This window comes from Schistocerca gregaria, chromosome 6 (assembly GCF_023897955.1).
Source record: "Schistocerca gregaria isolate iqSchGreg1 chromosome 6, iqSchGreg1.2, whole genome shotgun sequence".
Lineage (NCBI taxonomy): Eukaryota > Metazoa > Arthropoda > Insecta > Orthoptera > Acrididae > Schistocerca > Schistocerca gregaria.
This window is the reverse complement of record NC_064925.1, coordinates 491,908,847-491,932,406: the sequence shown is the minus strand read 5'-3', so window position 1 is coordinate 491,932,406 and position 23,560 is coordinate 491,908,847. Positions and strand designations below refer to the sequence as shown.

The following is a 23,560-nucleotide window of genomic DNA, read 5'->3' as shown; positions in this document are numbered from 1 at the left end:
ACATCAACACAATCACCATACACTGCTTTCATTCTCTGATGAATCTCCTTTAAGGGAACACCTTCTGCTGTCAATAATTCAATGACTGCACGTTGCTTAAATCGCATTTACCGACCATCTGCACAGGGTTCCATACTTTACACTGTAACAACACAACAATTCAATGCTAAGGCTTCCCGCCAACTGGAGCTGTATAGAAGAGGCTACAGAACAAGCCAGTACCTGCCGCATACCAATGCTGCCAGCTGTTTAAGAGCTACGAAGGTGGAGGCATTACTTTTCAGTCGACCCTCGTACCAGTCAACCTAAGCAATGAATTTAGGGTACTGTCTTTTACTGAAACTGAGCCAGTGGGACTCACTTCATCTGTTTTGGGGAAACGTGTTTTGGCCTATGAAAAGAAGACAAACAAAAAGGGTCGATTAACAAAAAAGGGTCGATTAACAGTCAGCAGTTCACACACATAGCAAATGATGGTAGAGAAATGGCAGCAAGGGACAGAATCGGACAACAGGTGCATTCAGTGCGTATACCTGGAGGCATCATTCAACATGTTGCAAAGGCTATTCCAACAGCCACTGATGCAATAGGGCTCAACCAGCTGCAGATTATGGAGTACGTTGGACAAAACGATTCCTTTCATCTGGGCTCCTAGGTCATACTTGGATTGTGATTGGCACAGAAGTTTGAGAAGACCAGCTTTATGCATGGAGTTTCAATGAACCTAAGAAGTGGCAGCACTGTCCAGAGAACGGATCATGGCCCTTCGGTTCTGAGTCGAGTGGAAGGACTGAACCAGATACTTCCAACATTCTGTAATAACTTAGGCTGTGTCTTCCTGGTCTTGCGACACCAGTTTGAGAACTGTGGGGTTCCCCTAAATAGGTCAGGTGTGCACTACACTTCAGAGGCTGCTACCTATGTAGACGACTGTGTGGGATGCAACCTAGGCTTTTCAGATTAAGCAACTCTCCATCCAATCCAGATAACAATAGTTGTACAATACTCAAAAGAACAAAAGAAATGCCTCCCCCAAGTGAGTCTATTAAAATCCTATGGTAACAAAGTTCCACAATTCAAAGTGCTCTTGAAAAGCAGTACAGCTCTCATAATACTTCGTACAGAAAGATGGTTGAAACCTGAAATTGACAGCAGTGATACTTTATAAACGAAATTTAGGAGTATGTCGAAAGGGTAGGGTAATAGGAAATGGAAGCAGTGTATTTGTCACAGTAGACAAGGAACTCAAAGCCACTGAGAGATAAATTGAAACTCCATGTGAGACTGTTTGGGCAAGACTACGTATCAAGGTTGGGCATAAAATGGTAACTGGACCATTCTATCACCCACTATACTAATATCCTGACGCAAGTGAGCACTTTAGAGAAAACCTTAGTTCACTTGTACGTAAGTTCCCCAGTCATACTGTAATCATTGGAAGCAACTTAAATCACCAAACAATTAAATGGGAAAATTAAAGTTTTGTTAGTGGTGTGCAGGATAAGGCATTCTGTGAAACTTTATTAAATTGCTTATCCGAAAAGACCTAGAGAAGATAGTTCGAAACCCCACTTAAGGTGGAAATATATTGGATCTAATGACAACAGACAGACTTGACCCCTTTGAGGATATCCACATCAAACTGGTATCAGTGACCATGACGTGGTTGTAGCAACAATGATGGACAAAGGACAACTAAAACAAGCAGGAAGGCATATATGTTCAGTAAACTAAAATCAGTAGTTTCATATCTTATTGAGAAATTGAACAGAATAGTTGGCCATGCACTGGATAGGTACCCAGTAAAATCAGTTCGTAATGGGAGGGTACCTATATGGTATACAGTCACTGTAAAGAAACTTCTAAAGAAATAGAGATTACTGCACAATAGGTGTAAAACAAAGCTTAGGGCTACAGATAGAGATATGGTTTGCCTGTGAAGAGAACAACTGTTAAGCCATCAGAGACTACCGTAGCAGAATATTGTCAAAATGATATTTCACAAAACCCATAGAAACTGTGGTTGTATGTAAAGGCTGTTAGTGGTACCAAAGTTGGGGCCCAGTTCCTAGCAAATGAGACAAGAATTAAAATTGAGGGCAGTAAAGCAAAAGCTGAGGTGCTTAACTTGGTTTTCAAATATTCCTTTGATAAAGAAAACCCTGGATAGCTGCCCCAATGTAATCCTTGAGCCTCCAAAATGATGAGTGGAATCAGTATTAGTGTCAGTGGTGTTGAGAAACAGCTGAAATCATTAAATTTAAACAAAGCTCCAGGGTCTGAGGGAATCTCTATCTAAATACTTAATCTGCAGCTCAGATAGCCCCTCTTCCAATTGTAATCCATCATAGATCCCTTGAACAGAAATCTGTGCACAGCACTTGGAAGAAAGCACATGTCACAAACATCTACAAGAAGGGTAGTAGAAGTGATCCACGAAACTACTGCCCAATACTCTTTACACTGATTTGCAATAGAATCTTGACACATATTCTGAGCTCAAACACAATGAGATGTATTGAACAGAATAACCTCCTCCATGCCAACCAGCATGGATTCTGGAAACATCTATCATGTGAAACCCACCTTGTACTTTTCTCACATGACATACTGAAAGCTTCGGATCAAGGCTAGCAGCTAGCTTCTTGATTTCCGAAAAGCATTTGACTCGGTACCACACCTACATTTATTGTCAAAACTATGATCGTATGGGGTATGAAGTGAAATTTGTGACTGGACTGAGGACTTTACGGTAGGGAGGACACAGCATGTTTGTCAGATGTAGCAGTAACTTCAGGTGTGCCCCAGGGAAGTGTGTTCATACACTTGCTACTCATGTTGTATGCTAATGACCTTGCAGACAATATTAATAATAAAATCAGGGTTTTTGGACATGATGCAGTTACCTGCAACGATATACTATCTGAGAGTCGCTGCTAAATTATTCAGTCAGATCTTGATGAGATTTCACCATGATGCTGAGATTGGCAACTTGCTTTCAATGCTCAGAAATAAAATTGTAGACTTTCACAAAATGAAGAAAATATAGCATCCTATCAATATGAAATCAACGAGTCGCAATTGGAATCAGCCAATTTGTACAAATACCTGGTTGTAACACTTTGTAGGGATATGAAACGGCATGACCACATATGCTCAGTTGTGGGTAAAACAGTTGTTAGACTTCAGTTTATTGGTAGAATATTGGGAAGTGCAATCAGTCTACAAAGGAGATTGCTTACAAATCATTTGTGTGACCCATTCTACAATTTTGCCCAACTGTGTGGGACCCATACAAGATAGGACTAACAGGGGATATTAAATGTATACAGAAAAGGGCAGTACAAATGGTCATAGGTTTGTTTGACCCGTGGGAAATGTTACAGTGATGCTGAAGGAACTGAACTGGCAGACTCTTGAATATAGATATGAATTATCCCAAGAGACTCTACTATCAAAGTTTCAAGAACCAACTTTAAATGATGATTCTACAAATATACTAAAACCACATATGTATAACTCACATAGGGATCGTGAGGATAAGATTACAATAATTATTGCATGCACAGAGGCATTTATACCATCATTCTTCCCATGCTACATATGTGAATGAAACGGGAAGAAATCCTAATAACTGGTACAATGGGACATACCCTCTGCCATGCACTTCACAGTGGTTTGCACAGTATGGATGAGCATGTGTGTAGATAGATCTGAAAGCAAGGGGAAACATTTCTTATGGGCATACAACTGTACTGTACGGCTTAATGATTATGGCATCCTCTTGCTAAAATATTCTGGCCAGGTAAAATATTTTCCAATTTGGATTTCTGGGAGGGGAATGTCCAGGATGATGTCATCTGAAGAAACATATCTGATATTCTACAGGTTGGAGTGGGGAATGTAAGGACCCTTAATTGAGGAGGTAGGTCACAAAATTTAAAAAGGGAAATGGATTGGTTGAAGTTAGATATGGAGGGAGTTAGTGAAATGTGATGGCAGGAACAACATGCTGTCTCCTCAGATCTGCACAGGGTTATCAATACAAAATCAAATAGAGGTAATGTAGGAGTAGGTGTAATAAGGAATAACAAAATAGTAATGCAGGTAAGCTAACAAAAACACATTAGTGGATGCACTAAAATGGCCAATATACATATAAAGCCAATACCCATACTGTAGTAAAAATTTATAATACTGACTAGCTCTGCAGATAAGGATGATGATTAGGATCTTGAAAGAAAAAATGAATGAACAGAGAAATGGAATTATTCAACAGCTACAGAAAACAAAAATTTTATTGTGATGGAGGGCTAGAATTCAAAACTTGAAAAAATGTGAAGAAAAGTACTAGGAGAACACAGACTGGGAGAGGAACTAAAATGGAAACTGTCTGGCAGAATTTTGTACAGAGCACCATTTGATCATTGCTAATACCTGGTTTAAGAATAATGAAATAACGATGTATACTTGCAAGGGATCAGAAGACACCAGAAGGAAGTTTCAGAGAGATCGAAATACCTGATTTTAAACTGCGTAATGTTTCAAAGGACAGATGTAGACTTTGGCCACATTATATACAGCAACCATGATGCATAATTACAATAGAAGAAGAAAAAAATGAACGGTGTCTGAAAAGACAGATTGCTACTTACTGTAAAGAAGAGACAAAAAAGATGCAGACTGGCACAATTAAAAGACACAAGTTTGGGCCACAGACTTCATCAGCAAAAGAGGTCAAATACACAAGCAAGCACACCTCATCTCGGGCCGAACTGCTGTAGGTGGTAGTCATATGCACATGAGGTATGCTTGCTTGTATGTATGACCTGTTGTGTGTTTCTCTTTTGCTTACAAAGGGTGTGGCTGAAAGCTGTGTGTGTGTGTGTGTGTGTGTGTGTGTGTGTGTGTGTGTGTGTGTGTGTGTGTGTGTCTTATTATGCCTGTCTGCAACTTAACGTGTCTTCTTTCAGGGTTTCCGCAAGTTTCCCCAAGTCAAATTTCCAGGTATTTTTATGATTTTCAGACAAGTTTTTGAAGTTTTTGCATTTGTCCCTGATGAATTTCGAGATCTCAAGCATAAGTAAAGATATACATTGACAAAAAAATGTAAGGACTCCTGTATTTCTCCCCCGTGTGAGCAAAAATCATAAGTACTAACATCAACCTCTTTTGTAATGAACTGCTTTTAAATGGAGAAAGCAAGCCTAATGGTATGTGTTTCATTAAGGCCAGTGCTGTTATTTTATTTCAGAATAACTAAACACTTTTAGTGACATAGTGGAGTTGCAAGACAGGCTTAAAATACCTTCACCGATTTCAGAAATAACTTCAGAAAAACATGGGTCTCTTGAAAGTGTTTAAGACAGGGAAGAGTTGTGTATATCAACACTATGTGTGACCACCAATAAAATGTTGGTTCTACTATGTCTGTTATTGTCAGTTATATCCACTTTGTTATGTCTATTATTTTACAGGTATTGTCTCATTTTTCTTCAGAGAAATATATGAATACATGGCATACAAACCACCAGCAATTGCCACAATTTTCTTCTTCTTGTTGTCCATACTTTCTAATACATAAGTTATTTTCGAAGTCCCAAAATGTAATAGAATAAATAAAATGTCTATAACACACCACACTGAACAATGTACTTGTGGCGAGACACTGACAATTCCTGAAATCCATTGCCCGTGGCCTCTGGCCTGCCGAGGAGCACCACAGTCCTGGATCTTTTGATAAACCATTAAAATCAGACGCATTATGCCACACACAAACAGGCTCGGCCTGTGGGCAGACTGGTGAGACCTGTAGGACTTGCGCGTTAGTAGGAAACGATGGGTTTCAGATTGGCAGGCCCGATTCACTCGAGATACCCGCAGAAATAGCCTGTGGTTTTAGCCCATCGTAGAAGTCCACTCGTGTGGTTGGCTATCCATATGCCACAGACACCATGTTGTTGAAATGAGACAGCAGCGATCAATCCATGCAAGAGATAACTTGCAGAAATACTCTTACAATCAATACTAATGAGGATAGGTAGCAACTCACCATACAGACAATCGCTGAGGCACAGACAGGCATGTAGAAAAACAACCACACTCTCACAACTAAATTTTCAGCCTTAGCTTCTGCCAGAAAACAAGAGCACATGCACACACACCAGCACACACAACCACTCAGACACAACTAGTGCACACATGATCGTCGTCTCCAGCCATGGTGTCAACAATATCTGAGAATCAGATCCAAACAAATCATTCCTCAGACCTCCCAGCCTCTCATCAGCAGCTGCTACGCTAGTGGCAAGAAGTGGTGGCAGCATTGACTGCAAGCTGAGGGGAGTGGTACGAAGGGGAGAAGCAGTAAGAATGAGGGAGTAGGAAGCGGTGCAAGTACTGAACTGTACCCAGCCAGTGACGAAGCACATCATCTCAGTAAGCAAACCATTTCATCTAATGACACAGAAACAAGATTTTTCTAGTATTTTTCTTTTACCAAATTTCCCTGACACACTTCACACCCTGACAATTCCCTGATTTCCAGAATTTCGAGAACTTGTGGCAGCCCTATCTTTATGGTAAGGAGCACTCTATCTTTTCTTATCAAACCTGGAGTTTCAATTGTTGATTTAGAAGCAAAAAAATGACATTCATTACTCCACATTGTCTTTAGCACAAAAAAAAGGGGTGCACTATGTTGTCATCAACATTTTTGATCACTGGCCAAGTAACATAAAACATCTGACAGAATACAAATGTACATTTGAAAAAACACTGACAAAGTTTCTCCTTGACAACTCCTCCTATTCCACAGAGGTATTTTTATTTTTGCAATGTACAAAAATGGTTAATTGCCAGCACATAGTCACATTTACATGTGAATATGTAATGTGAACGTTTATGATTAATTGTACAACTGAGCCATAGAACTTGAAACTAACTAAACAACCATAATTTATTGGTTACAAACTGCAGATTAAAACGGGAGAAATTGCAGAAAGGTAGGAGGCTCAGGAGACAGGACATGGATATGTTGCAAGAACCAGTGGTGGTTTCAAGTTACAGAGAGAGCACAAACAGGGGAAAGGAGTAAAATAGAAGACAAATGGGTAGCTAGGAGAAATGAAATAATGAAGGGAGCAGTGGATCAAATAGGTGAAAAGACAAGAACCATTAGACACCCTTTGATGATAGCACATGAGAGATTTAATGCAGCTGAAGTAGAGAGGAAACAAAGCAGCACATGAAACAGGAAAAAGAGAATACAGATGCCTGAAACATTAATAGGAACTGCAAAATGGCAATGTAGGACTGGCTAGATGAGAAATGCAGGCCTGTGGGTACATGGATGACTAGGGAAAAAATAGATGCAGTCTACTGAAAAACTTTAATGGCCTTTGGAGAAAAGACAAGCACCTGTAGGAATATTAAGATATTGAATGGCAAGTCCATACTAATTAAGGAAGAAAAATCAGCAAGGTCAGAGGAATGTATAGAGAACCTATATAAGAGAAAAACTTGAAACCAATACTATAGAAAGAGGAGATGATGAAGAAGAAGAAGAAGAAAGAAGAAGAAGAAGAAGAAGAATAGGAAGAAAAGACAGAGGATAGAGGAGGAAGAATTTCACAGAGTACTGAAAGATCTCAGTTGTAGTAAGTGACAGACGTTCATTCATTCTGAGTTACTGAGATGTTTCAGGGAACTGGCTATGAAAAAAACTATTCACCAGATATGCATGCATGACATGAGACATGTGAAATGCCCACAGACTTCAAGAGGAATGTAGAATCCCAGTTGCAAAAACGACAGGTGCTGAAATGTTGGAATATTACTGAACCATCAGTTTAATAAGTCATACTTGCAAAATGCAGACATTAATTATTTACAGAAGAATGGAAAAGTGGTGGAAAGCGATCTCGGGGAAGATCAGTTTGTGTCTGGAGAAATTTAGCAAGACACAGGGCAATATCAACCCCTCAACTTATCTTAGATGGTAAGTTAATGGGAAACCTAAGTTTCTAAAATTGTAGATTTACAGTAAGTTTTTAAAAATGTTGACTGGAATACAGAAACAACTGAATGAAATGGATTGTATTTTGAGGCAAGGACATAAGATGAACATAAAAAAAGGTAAAGTGAAGACAATGGAATGTAGTTGAATTAAATCAGATGATGCCAACAGAACTGCATTAGAAAATAAGAAACTAAAAGTAGTTGGTGAGTTTATCTACTTGGGCAGCAAAATGACTAATGACGGTGTAAGTAGAGAGGCTATAAAATACAGACTGTCAATACCAAAAAAGCATTTTTTTTAAAGATAAATTTGCTGACACTGAGTGTGAATTTAAGTGTTAGCACGTCTTTCTCAGATGTATTAGTCCTGAGTATAGCCTTGTCTAGAACTGAAACATGGGCAATAAACAGTTTAGACCACTAGAGAATCGAAGCTTTCAGAAAGTGATGCTGCACAAGAAAGCTGAAGATTAGATGGATACTGCAAATAATTTATGAGGAAGTACTGAATCAAATTGAGCAAAACAAAATTTTTTGGCACAGCTTGATTAAAAGAAGGGATCAGTCGCTGGGACAGTTCTAGAGGCATCAAATATGCAACATTTGATAATGTAAGGAAACAGAAGTTAGAAATTGTAAAGAGAGCACAACTCTTGAGAAAGCAGTTTCAAATAGACACAGGCTGCAGCAGTTATATAGAGCTGAAGCAGCATACACACACTACACTTCTGTGAAGTGATGCATTGAACAGTCTTTGGACTGAAGACCATAATGAAACCAACAAGGTCACTTTTCTCTTGAAATCAATACTCTACCTCTTTTTTTTAGTTACTTATCTACCGATCTACTTTTCAGCATTCTTCTGTTAACACCACATTTAAAAATATTCTTTTCTCTTCTTATGGACAAGGTTATTGTGTATTCCGGACAAATAACTTAACAATATACTTCCTAAAACTTAAATTTATATTTGATGTTAACATATCTAGATTCTCCTTTCTATTGGCAGTATACAGTTTATACCATATTTATTTTGCTGTCATTAGCAATGTAACTGCCAATATTTTTATAGGCACGATTAAAATTGGTGTCTTAAATTTTGTAGTAGTGCACATTACTATTACCTTTCATTACTGTCTCTTCACATACCATATTTTCCGTGAAGCTGCACTAAAAGACTACAAGAGGAAGAAATAAACTTTGAAAGGATATTCATGCAAACACCTCCCCCTGAGAGAGGCAGTATGGTGGGGACAGCAACACACACAAAAAACGACAGAAGGAATGATAGGATATTAAATGTCTATAGAATACGTAACTAGAACAAAAGGTTACCTTTGCTGCAAGATTATCAGCTGATGCAGCTTGTTCTGTGCTTGCAACAGACGCCCGTGCTGCACCAACCTCAGTAGCGTCAGGCAGGCTCGGAGTCGAACTAGATTTCCGGCTTGCAAGAACACTGCTGCTTCCGTTTTTTCCAGTGGCCTTACTGCTGCTTGTTTGCTGAGTTGTACCACTGCTTGGTGTTGCTGTAGCTGCCAAATACCAAGTTAAACATCTACACACACTGTAACAGAATTGCTCGAGGGGCATCGGGTGTGGGCTCGAGGGGCATCGGGTGTGGGCTCGAGGGGCATCGGGTGTGGGCTCGAGGGGCGGAAGGGGGTAACGGCGGAAGAGGGGTAACGGCGGAAGAGGGGTAACGGCGGAAGAGGGGTAACGGCGGAAGAGGGGTAACGGCGGAAGAGGGGTAACGGCGGAAGAGGGGTAACGGCGGAAGAGGGGTAACGGCGGAAGAGGGGTAACGGCGGAAGAGGGGTAACGGCGGAAGAGGGGTAACGGCGGAAGAGGGGTAACGGCGGAAGAGGGGTAACGGCGGAAGAGGGGTAACGGCGGAAGAGGGGTAACGGCGGAAGAGGGGTAACGGCGGAAGAGGGGTAACGGCGGAAGAGGGGTAACGGCGGAAGAGGGGTAACGGCGGAAGAGGGGTAACGGCGGAAGAGGGGTAACGGCGGAAGAGGGGTAACGGCGGAAGAGGGGTAACGGCGGGAGAGGGGTAACGGCGGGAGAGGGGTAACGGCGGAAGAGGGGTAACGGCGGAAGAGGGGTAACGGCGGAAGAGGGGTAACGGAGGGCGGGGGGGGGGGGGGTGTAGCAGGAGGGAATAGGGGTAATGGTTGTGTGGGAGGAGGGAAGAGGGGTAACGGGTGTGTGTGGGATGAGGGAAGAGGGGTAACGGGTGTGTGTGGGATGAGGGAAGAGGGGTAACGGGTGTGTGTGGGATGAGGGAAGAGGGGTAACGGGTGTGTGTGTGGGAGGAGGGAAGAGGGGTAACGGGTGTGTGTGTGTGGGAGGAGGGAAGAGGGGTAACGGGTGTGTGTGTGTGAGGAGGGAAGAGGGGTAACGGGTGTGTGTGTGGGAGGAGGGAAGAGGGGTAACGGGTGTGTGTGTGGGAGGAGGGAAGAGGGGTAACGGGTGTGTGTGTGGGAGGAGGGAAGAGGGGTAACGGGTGTGTGTGTGGGAGGAGGGAAGAGGGGTAACGGGTGTGTGTGTGGGAGGAGGGAAGAGGGGTAACGGGTGTGTGTGTGGGAGGAGGGAAGAGGGGTAACGGGTGTGTGTGTGGGAGGAGGGAAGAGGGGTAACGGGTGTGTGTGAGAGGAGGGAAGAGGGGTAACGGGTGTGTGTGGGAGGAGGGAAGAGGGGTAACGGGTGTGTGTGGGAGGAGGGAAGAGGGGTAACGGGTGTGTGTGGGAGGAGGGAAGAGGGGTAACGGGTGTGTGTGGGAGGAGGGAAGAGGGGTTGCTGGAGACACATTCAGACATTAAAAGCAATAATTACCATATTCTAGTGATTCAACAGGTGAATCTTCTTACTCTCTACTGCAATCAGTTAATGATGTAGTTACTGTAGGTGCCTCAAATGACATTATTTTATTAATATGCATCTAAAGGAAAAACAAGTTGTGGTTGCATGCTGCTTTTGACTGGATCATTCCATAATCACCCTGATTTCATTATCCAGATTGTGACATGAATGACTGAATTATTGTTATTGAGTAACTTTTTTTGATCTACTTCTACTTTTCTTTTATTTAATTTAATTGAATACAACAGAAAAATAAATTATGACAGCCATACCCCACACCAAGGCGTGCACTCTATACATAAACCACAACTGATTACAAACACACTGTACAGGAAAATCTCTGAAGACATAACAGTAAATAATGCTCCATTAATTTAACTTTAGTTGTTGTATTGCAGTGTTTTTTTCCAGTAATAAATTCATTGTATCTATCAGCAATTAAAGAATTTATTAATAAGGGCAATATATTTAGTAACAACTATTAGAATTTGAAGCTAGATTATAAGATCTATGCTTTTCCAAACAGAAGTAATATGCCATCTGTATTTATTTCCTTCTGTTACTGGGTGATGTAAATATTTCCTAGAAAATTTAAACTGTTTGAGATAACTGCAACTACATGAAGTTGGTTTCAGACTAATGTTGTTATTTGTTAAATAAAATAGACTTTGAATCCTTAATAACTAAATGATGGGGATTTGTGCAACCAGAAAAAAAGTTCCTGTGACATTTACAAATTGGAGTATAATGAAATGCAAAGAGATATCAAATATTACTGAAGAACAGTTTGAATTATTTGTATATTCTAACCAAAAGAATCTAGCAATTGCAAACAGAAAGTTCGAAGTTTGTATAGTGTGACAGTTATTGAACGATATTGGGGGGAGAGAAGTAAATTAGTTACAAACTACAGCGTGCATACACTTTATTCAACAAGTAAACATGACTACAGATATTCAAATTTAGGTTCTGACACGTTCGTTATGCACGTCGTCATGACAAAACCATAATCCAATGAAGTGTCAGAACACTGATGCTGTTGATGACCTGAATAGCTGTTTTCAGCTCAGCAATGATTTTGGGGTTATTGCTGTACACTTTTGTCTTTAATATGGCCCCACAAAAAGCAGCAGCATGTCCTCAGGTATGGAGAATATGGCCAATCAAGGACAATGTCACTGACCTCTGGGTACCCCAGAGTCAGAATGCGGTCCCCAGAGTGCTTCTCCTGAACATCAAATACTCTCCTGCTTTGATGGAGTGGAGTTTCGTCTTTCTTGAACCACATATTGTCGAAATCAGGATTACTTTAAATAATGGAGATGAAATCATCTTCCAAAATCTTCACATACTGTTTGGTAGTTACTGCGACATCAAGGAATATAGAGCCAATTATTCTGTGACTGAACATTGCACATCACATAGTCAACCGTTGGGAGTGAAACGACTTCTCGATCGCGAAATGTGGATCCTCAGTTCTATTGACCTTATTGCAATATCTCTACAATGTGTCTTCCTGCAGATGAGGACGTATCAACTGCTTACTGAATTTAGCAATCAATTCTTCAAAAAGTGTCCTTATTTTTGTACCCTTTTTAGTTACCTGTGTTCCCATCGAGAATCTGCTACTATTCTCTCAAATTTGATTTTTTTTTTCAATACATCTGTTTATCCTCCATTGCCCTCTTCCTCACCATGTTCACATTTACCATATCACACCATGTGAGACAATTACTAACTGTTTCACACCGCTCCGGAAGGGAACTGCATGCATAGAGATGAAATGACACCAAAAATTCAGTTTGTAAGCTTAGTTGAAATTATGTCTCTCCAATGTGTAAACCACCAGGTTTTGATCCACTTCATTTTCATTACTTTCACTTCCAAGTATTAACATCTGAGGGGCAATACAGCTACATTATCAGTTTGAAGCAGTTTGTATGGTTCATTTGCTGATCAACATTTTCTGAAAACTGCTGATTAACTTTATATGATACATCAATAATATTGGCTTTATAATACTCTTGACATCTATCAAACTTTTGCCAACGATAAAACTCAATCTCCTGACAATGTTCAATATTAAAGACCCATTTTTAACATACAAATAGCAATTAAGCTTCTGCAATAAGAGCATACACTAAGACCACTAAAAGTCAAAAGTCACAAAGTGAAAGTATTTTTTTGACACTTTCATCACTGATGACAGAGGCTGTGGTTAAAACTGCAGCAATGACTCTTGTGTCCTAATCTTTGATGCGTGTGTTGTTAAACATGGCATAAACCAAAATCTTTTGTTGGTCCTACAATACCTGAGTAACAACAAGGGTGGGAGATTGGAGTTTAGTGTCCTGAAAAGGAGCACAAGCTTGGAATAGGACAAGATGGACGAAAGAAATCAGCAATTGTCTTTCATAGGAACCATCCCAGCACTTTCCTTAAACAATTTCAGGAAATCGCAAAAAAACTAAATCTAGATGGTTAGAAGAGGATTTGTATTGTTGACCTCCCAATGAGTTCCATGTGTTAACCACTGTACCACCACATTCAGTACGAGAAACAAGAACAAATGATTATAGCCTGTGAATTTTTAATTATATTTACCCCTGTAAGTAGATGAAAGCATGTTTATAAATGTATGAGAGTCCACTTTAAATGTTCACATTTCAGTTGCTATAGAAAAACCAAGGCTACAGGATAAAGTAAATTAATTTTATATTAGATAAAATGTCAGACTGTCAAGTAACAAGTAGATATTCACAATATTACTTTCACTTAATTTCAGCACATTGCATAATTATGCTGCCACCTTGTACCAGGCACTATAACCAAAGTAAGAGTATAATGTCTTGATACAGATATCACTAAATACAAAGGTTAGTTTAACAAAGGTGGGTATGAATCTGCTATATTCTTTGAGGAACTATGCTTCGCCAGAAGTAGTTCAGGTGCATCTCAAAAAGATTTTCACCAAGATGACAAATATTTTACCCCTCAAGTTACCTTCCCATTGGGAATGTGGGTGCACTTAACAACTGTGATATGACTTTCAAATGAGCACAACAATCTGTTATTTTCTTTCAGGTTTTATTAGGCAAATCTAGATTTCAGCTAGTGTCCAGCCATTATCAATACACTATTTCATGGTTTCAATGCATGTCCTAGTATGTCAGTCCCTGTTGTTCGGGCCTCTGTCAAGTTCGTTCATGACTACTAGAACTATGACATGCATTGATAGCATGAGGTAGTGCACTGATAATGGTTAGGTACAAGCTGAAATCTAGATCTGCCTAATAAAATCTTAAAGAAAAGTACGACTGATTACTGTGCTCTATCATTTGAAAAATATTTTACCTCCATCCCCAGGAAACATAAGAGCACTATCTTAAACATTAGGCCACTGTGTTTCGCATCTATTACTCAACAGCAAATTAGACTTTGTAAGGTCAATTCATAGAAAAATGATTTAGATATGTGGACAAATAAAAAGCCTACACTGCCTATAAATAATGACATAAATACATAAAATAGGTTTACTAAAGAACATTATTTCAGCTGTGAAAAGTCAGCTACAATGCGGAAGCAAAATATCTGACACATGGGAAAAGGTGGGGGAGGCTATTTGTTGACAAAGAAATGGTTCAGCTGCTGAATTATGTAGGAAATGAGTCACAGAATAACAGTCATGATTTCAAATGATACTAAAATTACATGAATGCTGTCAAACATGCACCTTGCAACAAGTTACTGGCTCCAATGCACCAATTAACAATAATAATCCTACACAGAAATGTAAACAATTTTGTGGTAATCCTATAGAGAGCATTGTACGTTTTAGCTGCTGATAAAGAGAAGTGAAGCACATTTATATCCAGGTGATAAATTTAAATATGAGAAACTGTAGCTTATTATCAACAGAGAACCCACGAGAGAGATATCTGAAACTTCACTGTTATGTTAAAGTAACAGTTTTATTCACTTTTAAGGAGGTACGATATTTTAATATCAACTTTGGAATGTTATAAAATAGAAAACTAGACCTTACAGCTAGGTGTTCAAAAAATATCCCTTAATACATATACTCTTATTTTGGTAATGTGCATTTGTCTCCACACATAAAAAGGTCTTTTGTTGTGGTTGACCCACAATATAAGTTTACTTTCATTCTCAAATAGTGGACAAACAAGATTCCAGTCGTACAGAAATTATAGCTATCTCAGCAGAAATGTTGGTTTGTGTGATGTAGAACTTCTAAGAGAAGTCTCAAATTAGTACAATGAAGGTCAGTTAAAAATTGAATTTACAAACTTTATCTTGTTTTAATGAGCAGTGTACAATTTTTGGTGTTCTCATATAAATAGAGTATTCAGATAAAAATGGGTATGTTTCTGACTCAATCTGTGCTTTGGCAAATACACATATTGTCTTGTAACGTACACACGGACCCGGTTCATTGTAAATAAGGCTTATGTTTTTGCTTCATAAAGAGCTCAGGGATTTTTAACTGCTGATCTAGCAACACCAACAGCCATGATGTTATTTACAATGAAACTTACTGCAGAAAGTTTCTCAATAATAATGTTGTACAAAAATCCATTCTACATTACTTTAAAAGGAGAAATTAAAGTTCAGTCATTACTAAGGGGATACTTGTTATGTTTTTCAACTACTGGGACAAAATCAAGGTTCATAAATGATAAGCTGCATACTATATTCCCTTTGTTTCATTAATGGAGTTGTTTCTTTGCATAGCTATAGACAAAGGTTTCACTTTGAGAAGCTTTACTATCAGATTAATTCACACTTCTAAAGATCAAATTACTGAAAAAGATTATCCAGGCAAGGAATTAAAAAATACAGAACCAAAAACAGTTACAAACTCCTACCTTCCACTGAAGTAAATATGGTTTGTCATGATTATCAGTCAGGTCTTTGTTCTCTGATTCAAGGAAGTATTCTCAATGCAGAACAGTAGTGGACTCAGATGTAGACAGAGAGCACAGGTCGGGAGCTTACCAGCAGGAGCTGTCGGCGTCTTGGGTGCGTCGGCATCTGAGACCCCTGCCCCAGAAGGTGTTCCTGCCAGGCGAAGGTCGTACTTTCCCTCAGCACCCATGCGGTAAGAGTTGGAACCTCCGTGGTCCCACGTGACATCGATCCAGCCTTTTGACATACAACCACACATCCCTGAAGGGGGACGAACTGCATATCTTCCCCCAGAATGGGTTGACAAGCACCTTTATGTATGTGAAACTCACCTCCCTGAACTTGTCCCTGAAGAATCTAACAGTTCTGAAAATGCATGGTGCTTAGGGCTCTCTTCAGGTATAATAGTACTGTTTCCTAATTACCACTATCTAGAAGACTGAAGCAGCCAGCAAGGTGGTTAGTGAAAATTACATGCAGAATAGAAAACTCAAGCACTCCTTTATCTGTGACACAGAGAGCTTTATATTTCTGCATGTATGAAACTACTTCGAAAGAAATTAAAAAAACTCGTGGTGGTGGATGTTTAACAAATAATTAGATGTAATAATAGCTCAATTTCATTACTATAACATGAAAAATATTTCCTCACATATTTCATTTGTTTATGAATGCATTAGGATAAAGGATATCAAACTGGAAAAAGTTAGATGTCTTTGGATACGATGTAGTTTCTCTCTCTCTCTCTCTCTCTCTCTCTCTCTCTCTCTCTCTCTCTCTCTCTCTCTGTGTGTGTGTGTGTGTGTGTGTGTGTGTGTGTGTAGAGAGATTTGTAAGAGTATTTGAAGAGGGTGGGACAGAGGTTTTAAAGGATGGATGTTTTCAAAGTGTAAAAACACTAGCCTACAGAGGCCACAGGTGTTTCAAGAGTGCATGCCTAAAAAATATGTTTAGGTAGTAGACAAGGGCAAAGGAGGGAGAGACCGGGGGGAGGGGGGGGGGGGGTTGAGACAGCATTCCCTACATTGCATAGCAAAGTGCACAAACATATCACGGAAACAGACACAAACTCTGAACAATGTAGTGAGGTAGCAACCATAAAGGTGTAAATAAAGAATAAAACACATTTAGGAACTCTAACTTACGTGGCTATTTTCAAATCCCCTGAAACTCTTGTCTGGAAGAACTTATGCGATATCCCATCAATAATGAAATGTTACATATGTGAAAAGATGTGTAATGTGCATTCTATATCAGAGTGTATTTTTTGTGTTCAAATATACATCATGGGGTATTTGTGTGTATGTGCTAACTTTTTTCAGTTCTCCACAACATCATTCCTGATATGTCATGAAAGAGCACTAGTGACAATTCTGGCAGACAGGATGACAAAGAATGACACACTATTGCACTTTAATGATTTTCAACTACCAATACTGAAAATAATCCATCATTGTATTTCAGTGTAATGGGAATATTGTAAGTACTGGTGGTCAAGGAACTGAATAAATCTTGTCATATTATGAGCTAATCAAATATAATAGGTTTCAATAAAAAAAAAGTCTACACAAATTGAACCTACAACTGAGTCCCGTGATATTCAGAAAAGCTCAGTGGATAAAGCTTTGACTTCCTTTTGAAGAAAGTTATCTACTCACAATGTCTTCAAAACAGATTACTATTGAAAAATGAGAACTATGCTTGTTAGTACTGACAGGCCAGATGAACAATGAAGGTAACTTCAGATGTTTCCAATGAATTCAAGTCATTTCTGTTACTTGTATGAAAGCAGCAATAACACACTTGGTATAACATTCAATACTAATTATCTGCTAGTTTTATAATTTGATTTGCAGTAACGTGCAGACTAGATGAATATGTTGTCGACTTTTGCTCTGTGGAAGGGACAAATTCCTACCGAGATGCGTGGAGATCATGTTATACTAGTAATCACTACCATTTTCACGTTAAAGAGTTTAAAAAATGCCAATGAAACAAAATTACTTCAAGTGCCTCTTTCAATTACCACTACAATGTATTTTTTGACAGTCACTTACTTTCAGCCATTTACCTCCTGCCATTTAAGACAAAATACATTAACTGTTCCCTTCTACACTATAGCATAAGGAGTAGAGGTGAGATGGGATCAGCAAATATATTTTTTTCCTCCTGCAATATCAACAACCAGAATAACTAATACAATGACTTGGAAAAAAAGTTCCTATATCAGAGATTATATCTTTAAAAAAAACACCTGAAAGTGCCAATAACCATCACAAACACAAAATGTCTAATCAAATTATTAACGTGTCTCAGAAATCTATCTGTGATAGTTGTCACAAAAAAATGGAAGACAGCAACAGCAGCTACGACTAAAACAATAACAGATTCTAATGCTTATCAATATCAGGAGTGTCCAAGGCAAACCAAAAAAACTTGCTCTTTGTGGCACCTCAAGACAAAAATTTAGCACTTACAATCAATCTTGGTGCAAAATTTTTAATTGTGCACAAATTTGTTCTGAATGTTTTTTGTCCTCAGAGTTTTACATCCACCTCCATAGCTGAGTGGTCTGCGAAGACTGCTGCCATGCAGAGGACCTGGGTTTGATTCTTGTTACTGCCGAGGAATTTTCCCAGGTGGGAGGGCTGGTACAGGGTGTGCTTAGCCTTGTGATACCAACTGACAAGCTACTTGATTGAGAAGTAGCAGCTCCAAGGTCTGGAATTCCAGAAAAACAGCTGGGAGAGTTGTGTGCTGTCCACATTCTCCTTCACACCACAGCTGCATGATGTCACAAGGCATAGAATGACACGGCCGCCTGTCGACACCCTTTGGCCATTCAGAGCCTGGATGAGAAGCTCCTTTTTTCCAGTAAGGTTTTATGTCTCACTTTTTTGGCAATAGAAATTGGTGCTTTGCTTCCTGTTCCTATTTCATATTTGCAGAGACAAAAATCTTGGTTGCAAGGTCAGATTTTTTTGTCCATTTAGATGACATTTAGCTAAGTGACATCAGCTGCATGTTATCTCTCTGCTCCTTCTGATATGGTGTCAGTAACACACAATGATCAAAATAACTGCAACAGCATTCTAAAGATGACGTTATTTCTACTTGAAAAGCAACTGAACTGATCCAAATAAAACTTACCTTAAAATGTTCTTTTGCTAAGGACAGTATTATATTAAACTTTGTTGCCTTGTAATAGTTTTCTGATAAAGATATGATATAGCAGAGCAATTAATCTGATATACGCTGCTTGCACAAAGAGAAGGATTAAAAGAACTACAAGCAAGTGAAACAAAATACAATGTACTTAAAATCTCATGTTGTTCCTCAAACCTTCCCCAGAACGGAAACAAATTACCCATATCCCTAGAGAACACAACACAAATGAAGTTGAGTACTAGATCAAAACTGTTGCTCAGATCAGGAAACAAGTACAGCCACTGACTTTCACAACAGTACTCTCATAACAAAGCTAATGAAACGTACAGTTATCCACTTTCCTTCTCCTCGCTTTACAAACTCATATACCGTGATGAAAAAATTAATCCGTACACTAGTCTGACTTCAAGCAACATTTTTCCCTTCCACCGCCAGTTTTCTATTACAAGAGCTGCCCACACACTGCCTGAAAAATGCAGCCATACACAAACCCCCCTTTAATACTAACAAACAATACTGGGGAAAAAATGAATTATTTGTCCTTTCTTCTAACTTTCCCAAAACGAACTGTCAAGTTCCAGACACAAGTATGTCAAACATTTAGTTTGGTTTTGGTGGGCATGAATGGTGGAACACAAGATATGCTTGTATATCTCTACTTAAACATGCACAAGTGACATTTAAATTGATTATGACTGTGTAACTTAAAAGGCTAAGCAATGTTATAATTGAGGGATGCAGTCAGGCAGTCAGCTTTTAAGAATAGAAATCAATAGCCTGTGAATGGGGTGCAAGGAAAGAACCACATAAATCTGTCAAAATTAAGACTCAGTAGTCATCCCCAAAGAAGGCAAAGGTAACACACTGAAAAAAGTAGAAGGAGATTGGCCAATCAGTAGAAAGAAGAATGTTACAGATTTGCAGCCTCAACCTTCTCACTTAACTAAGCAATACGAAACTTCAGAGTATGTTCTCAAATTATACAAGAATTTATTTGGAAGCACACTAATGAAGATCCAGGTCTTTCCTAATGTCTGATACTTTCTGGTTCTCTGTGATGGTAAGATTTGTACACTATGTTCTATGCACCATTTATTTTATATAAAATGGAGATCATTAAGAACAAACTTAACACAGATAGGTCGGTACTTAATATCTGAATACATAATGTAGCAACAGACTAATTAGCATAATGAAAACAACTACAGCAAGGAATAAAAGAATATCAGAAGCTCAGACTACAACAAGTAAGGAAAAAAAGTAATTGCCGAACCATCACACTCCTGTTTACCTGAGAAACCCTCAAAGTTTGGAATGTGTTTTCAGTTTCTGAGTGATTACCTACCAAACTTAAGATTTTTATTACTAAACTTTCATCTTACTTAGCTCACCCAGAATATAGACAAAACCAGACACCTCAGTGAAATAATGTCTACAGTCTTGCAAACACAGTACTGTGAATCTTTGAATGCAGGGGGAGGGGGGGGGGGGGGGGGGGGGGGGAGAGATCATTATTGTTTATAAATGACTTATCTGATGACATTCATGGGCAGGAGTTTTACACAATACATAAAAAGCACACAAACCTGCTGGCTTCTTTGAATAAATAACAAAATATACATCACCCCACACTGAACTTAGCAGTCTCCAAGTGCAACACATGGGGTACTGAATGAGAACTCTGCTTACCGGTGGGGGTGAGGGAACCACAAGAAAATGCTCAACCAAGAGCAAGAATTAGCATCAAACCGCACCATTAGTGGAAAACTTTCAGATCACATGGCATTGTTAAAATACTTGGAGGTAATATTAACAAGCAATTTACAATGAATTAAAAATGTGAAATCAATAGCAGGGCACCTAACAGAGGACTTGGGTTTGTTGGGAGGGTTCTGGGAAAGAGCAGTACACCTGTCAAGGTAATCACATTCAAAACTATTTTAGAGTCCTGCTGCATTATGTGGGGCTCTGAAGAAGTTGATTCGAAAAAAGGAGGTAACAAGTATCCTGCTAGGATCTCCACAGTGGAAGTAATGAGTAAATTATCTCACTACTATTTATTTTTGCAACCAGTTTCTGAGTGTCTCTTAACTGATACTCAAAAACTGGCATGTACTCAAGAATGGCAACATTTCTTTTACTCTCCATTCCTCTTTCTCTTTTTTTTTTTTTTTTTTCCTTTCCCCCACGTTTCGTTCCTGACATTGTTGTAAAGAACATTATGCCCACAGAGTGTGGTTAGAGGACGGGATCAACTATGGCCTGTGCGATGAACACCTTTTTCGTGAGAGTGTAGACTCATTTATCAACAGTAGTTAGACCCTCACAACATTGGGCAGCCTGCATATTTGAACAACACATCACTGTTATGATGTGCAGTTTTGTAAATCTACCTTTAAAGAACCTTAGAGAACATTGACACAGAAGATTTTAATAATGAGATCTGCCACAGCAAAAAGCCTAGAAGACTACGCACAGTGTTACAGAAGACCTGAAGTTAATGGGTTAATTGTCAGCTACACGAAGAATTTGTATGAATCTTCAACCTTTGCAAAAAGACCCATACTAACGTACACCCAATTAACGTACGAAATACGTTATACAGCAGTTTAATGCAAGATTCACACACACATTCGCAAGTACTCAATTAGAAGACAATCATGTTTTAAAATTGTCTACATACTTATCTGGTCACTATTTTTCAGTAGGAAGAGAACTGTAGTACCGACAGTGGCATCACAAAGTGTATGTAGCTACAAGTGCTTACATTTGGTCTCCAATATTCTACATTTCGTTTCTAAACAATTGGTTTCTTACTAGTCACTACAGAAGCAAATTTAAGAGTATTAAAGATTCTTCAGGTACTTGTAGCTTTTCTTCACAAATTTAACACAAACTACCTATGTGGAAAATACTGATTTTCTTTGAACTGCAATCACCTCTACAACTGACTAGCTCCACGAGTAATCACATCAAAAGAAGAAAAGGAAACACACTATCATCGATATGAGCATCAATTGTACAGCATTTTGTCATTAAAATCAACCTGTGGGCATATAACAGATTTACGGCCATTAGATGGTACTATTGAAATGTGATGTTATTACTGACTTTGAATATGTAATTTATTATTGCTAAAACAGCAGAAACTGGGTGAGCAGTGTGTTTGCAGTAAGTATTCACAGAAACAGTGTTGTGAAAAATGGAAACTTTATGCAAAGGTTTTCATTGGATGATACTTTTTTTTAGCATATTCTGTAAAAATCTAACACAAGAACAATGGTTAATGAATTTTGGTACTCAGTTATCTTCTGGAAAGACCTCTTACAATTATTGTTCTGAAGAATTCCTGAACAGTCATGTTTCTGTCTTATGTACTTAGTGAATCACTTGATTGTTTACAAAAAAATTGATGCCATGCACAACATGAGTGAGGAGGATCAGTATGTGCCTAAATACAACATGGAGGCATCCATATGCATATTTAAGACAGCAATAATTTGTATATGTTTGAACACCTAGTTGTGAAAAAATTATGTTCCCAATATATTCCATGTAATTTGATTAAGATCAAGAAAAGGCTTGTGTCCACTGACGTATGGAAATGCTCAACAAACTATTGAGGAAATGCAAAGTCTGCATAAATCTTCATGGGTGAAAACTAGGAAGCCATCTAATGCTTGGGTGTTCCAAGATGAACAAAAACAAATGATAGTGGTTCATTCACAAAGCACTTCCAAGAAATGATCACTTGATAAACAATAAAGTTATTTATACCTTAAAAATGATCGTCTTTTGCAAGAACTAAAGCTGTTCTTATACAACTGAAGTTAGCAAAAAGTATATTTTTTTTATTACCTACCCCCAAATACTTTCTGCTTTCTGGCCAGGAGAAGGAACCTGTCACTGCAAGAGCTGACAGGCTCCAAAAGCTGAGTGTTGCTGCCCCCCACAATCCCCCACCCCCCAACCAAATAAAAAAAATTCTGTATTTGGGTGTTGTGCCACATGAAGGTAAGTGAGGTAAGTGGTGACCAGCATAATATAAGAATGATAATGCAGTACAGCAAGAAGACTGTTTTATGTCAACTGAAATAAGATGATAAAGGATCTGAAATTCTGGTGGTATAATTCATTCCTTGAAACGACTGATTAGGCTGTAACAGGAAACTAGTGTTTAACATCACAATGTATGGGCCCCATCAGATTTGTAATATGAAGGCAGGTGGTGGAATGCACCTCAGTAGACAGTGTGAACCTTAGCACAAGCTGCACATGCACAAGACTCTGCTCTTTATAAATTGACTGTTACTATCTTCACATTTCAGCAAAGGGTTTAGAATGTTGGGAGTATAATAAAATCCTGCATCTTTCATGTAGTGTGGGTCTTTCTGCCCTGTTATTAACACTATAAATAAATTTGTCCATTACATATTTAAAACACGAATAAGTGCTACAAAAGTAATACATCTGAATTAAAAAAACTGACATGTACAAATCAATGTGTTTCAGAAATGTATTAATGGTTAAAAGTGTGAAGTGATTTTCATTCTTTTTATTTCCCTTAATGGAAAGGAGGAAA

General features: G+C 38.8%; 1 protein-coding gene across 8 annotated transcripts in view; it reads right to left on the bottom strand.

Moving 5' to 3' along the window:
* LOC126279069 (E3 ubiquitin-protein ligase HECTD1) overlaps window positions 1–23,560 on the bottom strand; it is a 311,851-nt gene that overhangs the window by 108,065 nt on the left and 180,226 nt on the right. For 5 of the 8 annotated variants that reach the window (XM_049979517.1, XM_049979523.1, XM_049979518.1 and 2 more), the window contains 2 exons: window positions 15,901–16,047; window positions 9,355–9,554 (listed from right to left, as the gene is read on the bottom strand). In XM_049979517.1, the coding sequence (XP_049835474.1) occupies window positions 9,355–9,554; window positions 15,901–16,047 (347 nt within the window). The remainder of the gene's footprint in view (window positions 1–9,354; window positions 9,555–15,900; window positions 16,048–23,560) is intronic. The other 3 variants (XM_049979520.1, XM_049979521.1, XM_049979522.1) reach the window with 1 other exon arrangement.